An 11,872-nucleotide genomic window follows, 5' to 3' on the forward strand; every position below is an offset into this window, starting at 1 on the left:
AAAAATCTTATGTATGTACTACTACATATAATTGTAATAAAATAAATTATATATTCTTTCCAAAATAACAAAGTATTCGTACGTACTATATTAACTATATAATATATATTTTTGTCTTAAAATATATCTCACTTGAATATCACATTAGATATCATATATAATGCGCAATAATTCTTTCTTTTTATCTGTTTTTGTGTTTGGTGGCATATTTATTAGTGTTGAGAGTATTAACTGGCAAAAAGCTACATCTTCTTCTACTTCGGGCTTTAGCGTAGATTGCGAAGAAGTTGAATATTTGTTTTCCAATAAAAATGTTACCTTACAAATTGCATTATGCAAAACATCCGGTTGTTTTCCTTTTACTTTTCTTTTTGACAATAAATCTTTCTTCTGTACAGCGGCAGAGGTACTTAATTCTGATACGGAATTTGTTTCTGATATATCGGATGAGTGTACTTGACTTTGAGTCTTTACTGAAATAAACAAAAGATTTGAAATATTAATTTAAATTTTTATGTATTCTATTTTTTCTATTTATATATTTATGTAGATGTATATAAAATATATAATTCCTAGTAAATATTATACTACAAATTTGAAGCAATCTGAATAAAAAATATAATTGATATTTTTCTCATTCCTAATAATTATTTTTAATTTTTCATTAAACAAAAAATTACTTTTAATAATAATTTTTATATATATATATATTCCAAAGTTTTTTTTTTACATTAAATTTATCACAAATTTTATTTTTATAAGTAAAAGCAACTATACCTCAGATTTTCTGTGTACGTACTTAATAAATCTGCATTTATGTTTACGTTTGTGTTATTTTTATCATTTTCCTTTTCATTAAAGGTATTGAAGTTTCTGAAATAAAAAGTTTTATTAACAATTTGCAAATATACACGAATATATAAAAAATTTTCTTCCAAAAATAAAAAAGTATAATATATTATTAAAAAAACTAAAGCTTGTGAAAATATTTACCTTATGTTTTGTGCACTACAAGATTTTGCAACCGGAAACTGTTTAATGGTTGCCATTTTTGCAGAAAAGATTTGCTGTCCCTCGGTTGCCATTTTTACAGGAGAGATTTGCTGTCCCTCGGTTGCCATTTTCACAAAAGAGATTTGCTGTCCCTCGGTTGCCAATTTTGCAGAAGAGATTTGCTGTCCCATATGTAAGCCGAAATTTCTGAAAAACACATATTCTAAAGTTTTCACTGATACATTAATGGTTTGACTGATTTACAAACACCACTTTAGTTTTATAAAGATTAATTAAAATATTACATACTTTTGAAGACTGGAATATTTTCCCGCTAGAGGTGCTTGGAAAGTTTTCATGTTTGTTACTGTTCTCAAAAAGAAAAAATGAAAACTAATCGTTTTATATCATAAAAAGATTTGTAACCGATCTTCTTATCATACAATACATTGTATCAGGAGACGCGGTAGTGTCTCCCGCCATGTGTTCAAACCCTAAAAGACCTTAAAAAAGACACTACAAGTCTCTTATCCTGCACCATCAAAGTCCATCTTTTGGGGGTGTAGAACTACTAAAATATAAAAAATTTTAAATTGCACGTAATATAACCTGAAAGGCGGCATCGCCACGAGTAATTTGAGCCAAGAAGGAATAAAATCGGTCAAGTCGTTCTGGAGATACAAGCGGTCAAAAAGTGACGTTTTTCATGAAAAATGAAGTAACGTCGTCTTCTTCTTCTTCTTCTTCTTCTTCTCTGTCCGCGTCCGCTGACGTCTCATCAGGATTATATATATACTAGCTTTTCGGACCGCGCTTCGCGCGGTCCTCAAAGCCAGCCTTTCTATTCGGACCGCGCTTTGCGCGGTCCTCATATAGTCTATATTAAATCCGTTTTAACACAAAAAATTAATTCTTTTTTTGTATTACCGCGAACTACTTCCACATTTGTTGTTCGACTTTCACGAAATTTATACCAAAATAAATGTTTAAATTTTTTTGTGGATGACTACTATGTTATCTATTTCTTTCTCCCAGATATTTTATTTTCTTTTTTTAAGACACGCTTTCTCTCTCTCTCACTCTAAAACACACGCGCTCCCTCTCTCTCTCTTTAAGACACATGCTCTCTCTCTCCTTATCTCTCTCCCTCCCTCTTTCTTTAAGACACACGCTCTCTCTCTCTCTCTCTCTCTCCTCTCTCTCTCTCTCTCTCTCTCTCTCTCTCTCTCTCTGTGTGTATGTGTGTGGGGTTTTTTAAGTTTACGCTTTCACCTACGCATCCACCCACACAATCGCATATTTATGAACGGATTTTTTTAAAAAATTGGTACCAAAATGTTGCAAATTTTTGGCGACGATGTGGTTTTTTCAAGTGTTACACCTCCACCCACACGCATGCGCATTTATGGACCAATTTCCACGAAATTAGTACCAAAATGTTGCAAATTTTTCTGAGAAAGCTGCTGTGTGGTTTTTTTAAGTTTTATCCCACCCACGCATGCATCCACGCATTCACACATTTATTCACATACTTTTTTGAAAAGTTTGTAGTTAAATTTTGTTGGAGATGGCTACTATGATTTTAACAAATTTTTATCATCCTATTCATCCACCCACGCACCCATGCACCCATTTGCATACGCATTTATTGACTTGGTCACACCAAGAAGTAATTTTTAAAAAATTTGTGTACGTATTTGTGATTATGTGTGCAATTCGTGTAAATAAACCTTAATTTGTATGCAATTTTCACGAAATTAGTACCAAAATGTTGCAAATTTTTGCAATCACAAACATGTACACAAATTTATTTAAAATTACTTATTGGTGTGACCAAGTCAATAAATGCGTATGCACATGGGTGCATGGGTGCGTGGGTGGATGAATAGGATGATAAAAATTTGTTAAAATCATAGTAGCCATCCCCAACAAAATTTGAGTACAAATTTCGAAAAAGTCTGTGAATAAATGTGTGAATGCGTGGGTGAATGCGTGGGTGGGATAAAACTTTAAAAAACCACACAGCAGCTTTCTCAAAAAAATTTGCAACATTTTTGTACCAATTTCGTAAAAATATTGGGTCCATAAATGCGCACGCGCGGTTGGATGAATGCGTGGGGTGGAGGTGTAACAATTGAAAAATCACATCGTCGCCATCTATCAAAAAATTTGCAACATTTTGGTACCAATTTTAAAAAATCGGTTTATAAATATCGATTGCGTGGGTGGGTGCCGTGGGTGGAGGCGTAAACTTAAAAATAAAACCACAGCTTGTCAGAAAAATTTGCAACTTTTGGTACTAATTCGTGAAAATTGGTCATAAATGCGCATGCGCGTGGGTGGGTGCGTGGGTGGAGGTGTAACACTTGAAAAAAAACCGCATCGTCGCCATCTCCAAAAAATTTGCAACATTTTGTACCAATTTCGCGTAAAAATATATTGGTCCAATCAATGGCGCACACGCGCGTGGATTGATTGTGCGTGGGTGGAGGCGTAAACTTAAAAAAATAAAACAAACGCAGTTTCCTCAGAAAAATTTGCAACATTTTGGTACTATTTCGTGAAAATTGGGCCATAAATGCGCATGCGTGGTAGGTGGATGCGTGGGTGGATGCGTGGGTGGAGGTGTTTACACTTAAAAAAACCGCATCGTCGCTATCTCTAAAAATTTTGCAACATTTTGATACCATGTGTTCAGAAATATTGCAAAAAAAAAAATTTTTTCGCAAAAAAACATACCCTCCTCTGAAGAAAAAAAATAAAAATAAAAAAATTAAAAAAAAAACCCACAGCAGCCACCCCGAAAAGAATTTGCAACATTTTGGTACCAATTTCGAGACAAAGCGTCCCACAAATGCGGAATAGTTCTGGGGGCACAGACGACAGGACAGGACAGACGGGACGGTGTGCTTATATATATAGATTAAATGTACTACCTCTCCTCTCGTTTTTCCGCTCTCTCTCCTCGTCTCTCTTCTTCCCTCTCCCGCCTCAGATTATATATAATAATATAATAGTATAAATAATATTATATGATATATCATCATTTTTTGCAGTAAAACAGAAAGCTCGATGGGCAAGAGCCGGAAGAGGTACCAATTTAAAAAATAATCGGTTCATAAATATACGATGCGTGGGTGGGTGCGTGGGTGGAGGGGTAAACTTAAAAAAATAAACCAGTAGTTTCTCAAAAAAATTTGCAACATTTTGGTACTAATTTCGTGAAAATTGGTCCATAAATGTCGCATGCGCGTGGGTGGATGCGTGGGTGGGTGCGTGGGTGGGGGTGTAACACTTAAAAAAAACCGCATCGTCGTTATCTCCAAAAAAATTTGCAACATTTTGATACCATGTGTTCGAAATATTGCAAAAAAGATTAAACATTACCTCCTCTGTAGAAAAAAAAAAAAAATTAAAAAATTAAAAAAAAACCACACCAGCAGCCACCCCAAAACATTTGCAACATTTTGGTAACCAGTTTCACGATATTCGTCCACAATGCGGAAGTAGTTCGCGTACATACATACAGACAGACGGTGCTTATATATATAGATAATATATATATAAACTCTTCTCACTTTTCACTCACACCTTCCTCAACTTCCATCCACTCCTTCCTCCCACATCCCGTCCCCCCCGCCCCCCCCCCCCACCATCACTCCCACCCCTCTTTTCGCCCTAACTTACCCTTTTTCGTCCTATTTTTTTCAGTTTTTTTTTCTCTCTTCTCACCCTCTGTTGTTTCCTTTTTCACTTCACTCTTCACCCTCTTTTCGTCCTCTTTCACCCTCTTTTGTCCCTTTTATTTCACCACACCACCTGCTCTGGCGCTTTATAAAAGCTGCTGTAAGCGCTGCATTAAAACGAGTGCAATAAGTTTCTTATTTGACCTAGGCTTCATGACATTTCAAAAAGTATCATCAAGAAAAAAATTATCAGACAGAAATATGTATGTCGTGTTAAAATCGGAGAGACGAAAAAAAATATATGGTTGCGTTCTCACGAGAATGGGCGATGGAGGGGCCCATTCTTCATTTTCAATATTTATACAAGAATATAAATTCATTCTGTTGCAATTGAAATAAATGTGCAATGTATTGTTAAAAGTTATTACAATTATACAAACATTTACATATATGATTAAATAAAAAATATATATGTATACTATAATATAATTATATATTTTATATATGTACATATATACCATATATATTTCAATTATTTTGAACTGTATTGCATAAATTGTTACTTATACAAAGTTATGTGATAAAAATCGAAAATACATATATTTGTGATACTTGAATTACTAGAAAGCTGCTCTATATATTTGTACTTTAAAAAGTAACTGATATCCTAAAAAAATCATAAAAATGAAAAGGTCATGCCATGTTCAAAAGAAAATACTCAAAAATTTAAATCTTTAAAAATTTAAACGATCTAATAATAAATTATCACGAAAAGTAACTGATATGTTATTCAAGGTGCCAGTTCAAAGTTCAAAGTGAACATACGTAAAGTGTATATTATTTAAATTTAGTAATAATATATTACCATGAAAAGTAACTGTGATATTTTATTCAAGGTACAAGTTCAAAGTGTGAACATACGTAAAGTGTATATTATCTAAATTTAGTAATAATATATTACCATGAAAAGTAACTGTGATATTTTATTCAAGGTGCAAGTTCACATTGAACATACATACATATAAGTAAAACTGATTACAATTTGATTTTAGAAAATAAGTGCGATATGTTATTCTTATTGGAATTATGGGATTGACGTAGTGTATCAAAGATATCTTGATGAGCTTATTAGTGAAAAACAATCTTTATTTGTTTGGAACTCTGATCGCTAACTTTATAAAAGGAAAGTAACACGTGGCGATGATGATATAAAGAGCAGAGTGTATATAGTACATAGAACTGAAAAAAGACTGAAAATATAGAATATTACTAGAGTCGACATTAAACCTTTGCCCTAGTAACTTTATCACAAATAAAATAACTAATATGAATGCAAAATGCTAATACTCCTCCTCATTCAGATTTCCATTAAATCGTAATGCTTTCGTAATTTTATGATTCGACTAGCTGGTAATGGTTTTGTTAATAAATCGGCAATCATATCTTCTGTTGGACAGTAGATACATTTAACCGTCCCCTTATCCACGTGGTCCTTGACGAAATAAGCATGCACATCAATGTGTTTAGAACGATTTGACAACTTCTCTTCTTTGATCAATTTCAAGCAGCTCTGGTTGTCCTCGTAGATGACAGTTGGGTCCTTTACCGGTTGTTTGAAGTCCCTTAGTAGACGACGAATCCATAGTGCTTCGCTGCTTGCTTCAGATAGTGCTATGTACTCAGCTTCCATAGATGATTTAGCTACACAAGTTTGTCTCTTGCTACACCAGCTGATTACACTATCGAAATACTTAAAAATGTAGCCGGTAGTTGACTTGCGTTGATGTAATGCGACGTCTTCTGCCCAATTTGCATCAGCGTAACCGATGAGATCAGTTTTACCGTTGATGCCACTTAGTATTAGTGACAGGTCTGCTGTACCCTTAAGATATCGAATGACACGTTTTAGTTCATTCCAGTCTTCTTGTGTTGGTTTTGTTACCTTCTGTGCCAGGATTGTTACACTTGCTGAGATGTCTGGTCTCGTATTCACAGCGATGTAAAGTAAACAACCAACTAATTTACGATAGTTTTCATTATCCATTAACAACTCCGAATTTTCTTTGCCGTATGACACATTGATTGGAACATTCGAGGTTTTTGCTTCCATCATACCAAAATCCTTGATAATCTTCATGATGTACTGTTTCTGGTTAAGTGCAAAATTTCTGTTGAGATCGCGTTTGATTTGTAAACCGAGGTAGTTTTGAATATCTCCAAGATTCTTGATTTTAAATTCTGCACACAAGACTTGCTCGCATTCCTTCAACATATTGTCGTCTTCGCTGGCCATTATTACATCGTCGACATAGATTAATATGTAACATAGTTTGCCATCTTTTTCCAATATGTATAGGCATGGGTCATTCTTGCTTTGAACGTAACCTGCATCCGTGAGAACTTGATGAATTGTCTTGTTCCACACTCTGGCCGATTGCTTTAAGCCATATATACTCCTCCTCAAGAGACAAACTTGATGTGCATTTCCTTCTTCAGTGAAGCCGGGAGGTTGTTTCATATAAATCGTTTTGTCCAATTTTCCATTTAGAAACGCTGTTTTCGCATCGAGATGAATAACTCTCATTTGCTTTCTAGCCGCAATAGTAAGTAAGATCCTGTATGTTGCGTGTTTTACTACAGGAGCAAATACTTCATCATACTCAATTCCATATTTTTGGGAGAAGCCTTGTGCGACCAATCGTGCCTTGAATACTTTGTTCTCTCCATGGGTTTTTATTTTATATACCCACTTACAACCAATTGCACGTCGATCCTTGGGCAATTCCATGAGCTCCCACGTTTTGTTTTCTTGAAGTGACTTAATTTCGTTCTTCATTGCCTGAATCCATTCATTTTTGTATTCGGAATGAATTGCTTGATTGTATGTCTTTGGCTCGATTAATTCTTCCTTAATGATGTTGATTTTTTCAGTGTAACGAAGTGGTGGTACACCAAAATTCGATCTTGTGGATCGACGAATGTTATTCGCATCGTTAACTGGGGTATCTTCATTTATTTCACGTTGAGCTATTGGTAATTGCTGATTATTCCTTAATGCTTCATCCAATGCAGGATCTTCTTCTTCTATCCAATTTTCTTCATCATCAGCACTGTAGAATTCATCTTCAGGTGGATGCGTAATTGTGACTTCGTTCTCCTCCTTAACTTCCTCTTGATGAATCTTCCAATTGCTGTCCTTGTAGACAAATTTAACATCTCGACTTATGATTACCTTTCCATTTGATGGAACATAGCACCTATACGCTTTTGAGACTGCATCGTAGCCAACAAAAGTTGCCTCAGTTGCTTTCGAATCAAGTTTCTTCCGCTTCTCGTCAGGTATATGTACGTAGCACTTCGATCCAAATCGTTTGAAAAAATCTAAGTTAGGTTTGGTGCCATACCAATTTTCAAACGGTGTTCGTACAATATCTTTAGCTGGCAAACGGTTTTGTATATAGTTCGCCATTACGACCGCTTCGCCCCAAAACTTGTTCTCAAGCTTAGCTTCCAATATCATGCATCTTGCCATCTCAATGAGCGTCCGATTTTTACGCTCGGCAACGCCATTTTGTTGTGGGCTATATGGCGCCGTCCGTTGATATCGAATGCCTTCTCGATCCAAGAACTTGATGGATTCGACACTCGTGTATTCTCCTCTATCTGTGCGGATCATCTTTGGTTTGCGATTTAACATCGTCTTGCACATCTCCACGAATTCTCTAAATTTACCAAAAACTTCCGATTTCTCTTTAATTAGGTAGATGGCTGTAAACTTAGAATAGTCATCTATAAAGGTGAGAACGTACCTTTTTCCAGATGGTGTCGCTGTTTGCATCGGACTGCAGACATCCGAATGGATCAAGTCCAGTTTTTCTTTCGCTCTATTATTCGAATCCGGAAACTTCATCCTGCTCATCTTACCTTGAAGACATACTTCACAGTTTAAGATGTTGTTGCAATCCTTGCTGCATTCGTCAAAATGAACGCCATCGACGAGATCGCTTGATGGTAACGTCTTCACTACTTGGATGTCTCTATGGCCGAGAATACTATGCCATTTATGAATGCAATTCTTCATTGGTTCCGGATCTTGATTTCTTATCGCACATATCGTATTTGGTGTCTTCAGTTTGTACAGATTTCCATAGAGTTCGCCCAATGCAATTTGCATTCCATCATGTGCCCGAATGATATTGCATTCTTCATTGTCGAAAGTTACAGTATATCCCATTTTAGTCAAACGTCGTACAGAAATAAAATTTCCTTGTATTTGTGGCACGTACAGAACATTTGCAATTGAAACTGCTGTTATATCACCTAATTTATTTATGAATTTCGCATTGACTGTTCCTTTGCCTGTTGCAGTTACTTTGTGACCGTTTGCTACGTAGATACTTTCAACATGTTTCTTCATGTTGGTGAAAAACTCACGTTTACTCACCATGTGATTAGTTGCTCCACTATCGACTAACCAACCGTCGTTATGTGGTATCATTGTTGCGAATAGGTGTTGAACAGCACCGCTGGTTTCAGCCGAATTTACCTGCTGCTGAGTTTTACCTTGTTGCTCTTGACTCTTTTTCTGTTTATGCGCAAGTAACTTACGGCAATCCTTTTTCCAATGCCCTTTACGCTTACAGAAAAGACATTTCGATTTATCTACGCTGATTGCTTCTTCTTTTGCATTTAATGACCCGCTTTTGGCTGACGAGCTAGCTCTTAATACGGCTTCAGTATTATCGCGATTTCGTTCAAGACGTTTTCGATATTCCGCAATCACAGCCGAGCAAACAATACTTGATGTTAATTCATCTTTGCGATTTTCCAACGTTGTAACCAATACGTCATAGCTTTCCGGTAATGAACTGAGAATTGTGACACATAAGATAAATTCCGGCTTTAAATCATCTCCATAGGCTAAAAAACGTTGAAATAATTCTGTCATTTTGGTTACGTGTGCTTCGACGTTACCGCGTTCTTCTAATCGTGTTGTCATAAGCTGTCGCAAGATGCTTACTTTGTTGTTTGGCGTGTCCTTTTCATGGAAATCTTTCAAATTATTCCATGCACTTTTCGCTGTTTCGCAATGCCTAATGTGTTGGATTTGGTCGTCTTCTATATTTAATGCAATTGCAGTGTGTGCCTTTTCATCCTTTTGTGTCCAGCTGTCTGTAATCGGATTTGGCGGATCTGTCGTAATTGCTGTCCAAACGCCTTTCTCAATTAATAACATTTTTATCTTATATCGCCAATTGAAATAATTTCCATTGTTCAATTTCGTTATGGTATACTTCGATTCCGAACTCATTATCTTTATGCGATCGCGTGCGAATTTTCCTTTTTTTTTTTTTTTTTTTTTTTTGAGGTTAGTTTACGTTACTCACTTAAACTCCTTTAGTCTTCGAAACAATATTGTCGATGGGCCTGGGCCCATAACCTATTGGAATTATGGGATTGACGTAGTGTATCAAAGATATCTTGATGAGCTTATTAGTGAAAAAACAATCTTTATTTGTTTGGAACTCTGATCGCTAACTTTATAAAAGGAAAGTAACACGTGGCGATGATGATATAAAGAGCAGAGAGTATATAGTACATAGAACTGAAAAAAGACTGAAAATATAGAATATTACTAGAGTCGACACTAAACCTTTGCCCTAGTAACTTTATCACAAATAAAATAACTAATATGAATGCAAAATGCTAATAATTCTTAGTGCACAAAATATAATAGTCGTTTATAGAGATTTGATTTGAAATTCATACTAGCCCGTACAATGAAAAATAATTGCTCGTAATTCCAGAGTACCAATTTGTTAATGACTCAGAAAAATAACATGGCGGCCTGCTCTCAAAAAACTTTCGATGGATAGAATAAATAATTGAAATAAGAGTTGTGAAAATTGTATAAATTAAAAATCTCCAATCCTTTTTTAGTAAAATTTCCCGTTAATGACCATCATTAACCTAGGCAAGGTGGCATATGTGATTGCGATTTAACATTATCAGTAATTTATTGAACAGACAGAGAAAAGTTTTGTTGTATGCATCGGTTCAGTGTTTGAAATAACCATGTACTATCCATATACTGTAAAGCACAAATTCTTTATTTCTATCATAAATAATATCTATTTATTAAAATTTTAGCAGACGTCTTTTAAATAGAAAATAGTGTCTTGCGATCATGAAGAATAGGTTTTGAATAGCAAGGTTTCATTTGACTTACAATTTTCTTCAGAAACACAGAAGAAAAAGATATTTGTATATAGTTTTGTATATTCACTTCGTTGTGTGTAGAGCTTTTAAAAATACGTTGAATCCTTATTCTAATCTAATCTTCTTCTCATGTAATACTTTTTGTACTTCAAATGTTGTAGTAATTATTCTGTAAGAGCTTCGACATTATTTCTAAATGGACATCGAGAAACATCATAGTTTTTTGAGAGCAGGCCGCCATGTTATTTTTCTGAGTCATTAACAAATTGGTACTCTGGAATTACGAGCAATTATTTTTCATTGTACGGGCTAGTATGAATTTCAAATCAAATCTCTATAAACGACTATTATATTTTGTGCACTAAGAATAACATATCGCACTTATTTTCTAGAATCAAATTGTAATCAGTTTTACTTATATGTATGTATGTTCAATGTGAACTTGCACCTTGAATAAAATATCACAGTTACTTTTCATGGTAATATATTATTACTAAATTTAGATAATATACACTTTACGTATGTTCACTTTGAACTGGCACCTTAAATAACATATCAGTTACTTTTCGTGATAATTTATTATTAGATCGTTTAAATTTTTAAAGGTTTAAATTTTTGAGTACTTTCTTTTGAACATGGCCTGACCTTTTCATTTTTATGATTTTTTTAGGATATTCATATATTTAAACTCGAAGTTGCAATATTCTTGAACTAAATAGCTCGCGTGCATTACTATCTAGATGTTTATTTTGTACGACGTAGTTATTCACACAAACATGTTTTAATTTCCTCTTATAAAGTATAAATCTTCTTATATATTTATACTTTGTAAGAGAAGTCTTCTCTTATAAAATATAAATATATAAATTTTTTTCATTTTTAAAATATATAAATATATAAATCATGACATAGGTACAATATATTAATAATACAATTTCAAAAATACAAGCATTAGGGATTTGTACATACCTTCT

General features: G+C 34.4%; 1 protein-coding gene across 2 annotated transcripts; it reads right to left on the reverse strand.

Moving 5' to 3' along the window:
* Positions 1 to 1,640, reverse strand: LOC114933301 (uncharacterized). Of its 2 annotated transcripts, none has more exons than XM_029305812.2 (4): positions 1,303 to 1,640; positions 994 to 1,200; positions 778 to 873; positions 1 to 473 (listed from the first exon to the last, which is right to left on the reverse strand). In XM_029305812.2, exons 1-4 carry the CDS (start codon positions 1,350 to 1,352, stop codon positions 332 to 334), a joined length of 495 nt encoding a protein of 164 aa, XP_029161645.1. In that variant the 5' UTR covers positions 1,353 to 1,640; the 3' UTR covers positions 1 to 331. The 2 variants fall into 2 exon arrangements, with proteins under 2 accessions (XP_029161645.1, XP_029161644.1); XM_029305811.2 differs by having other exon boundaries at positions 2 to 473; positions 800 to 873.
* Positions 1,641 to 11,872: the final 10,232 nt, after the last annotated feature.

The sequence above is a fragment of the Nylanderia fulva genome, unplaced genomic scaffold (assembly GCF_048542155.1).
Source record: "Nylanderia fulva isolate GAGA-0341 unplaced genomic scaffold, ASM4854215v1 Scaffold345, whole genome shotgun sequence".
In the NCBI taxonomy this organism is placed as follows: Eukaryota; Metazoa; Arthropoda; class Insecta; order Hymenoptera; family Formicidae; genus Nylanderia; species Nylanderia fulva.

Bases quoted from the DNA above. Each gene is read 5' to 3' on its own strand.
- LOC114933301 (XM_029305811.2), bottom strand. From the start codon at position 1,352: ATGAAAACTTTCCAAGCACCTCTAGCGGGAAAATATTCCAGTCTTCAA. The intron at 874-993 runs GTAAATATTTTC...TTTTTATTTCAG, and splicing joins TGTAGTGCACAAAACATAAG to AAACTTCAATACCTTTAATG. The intron at 474-799 runs GTACGTACACAG...TGTTTATTTCAG, and splicing joins CATAAATGCAGATTTATTAA to TAAAGACTCAAAGTCAAGTA.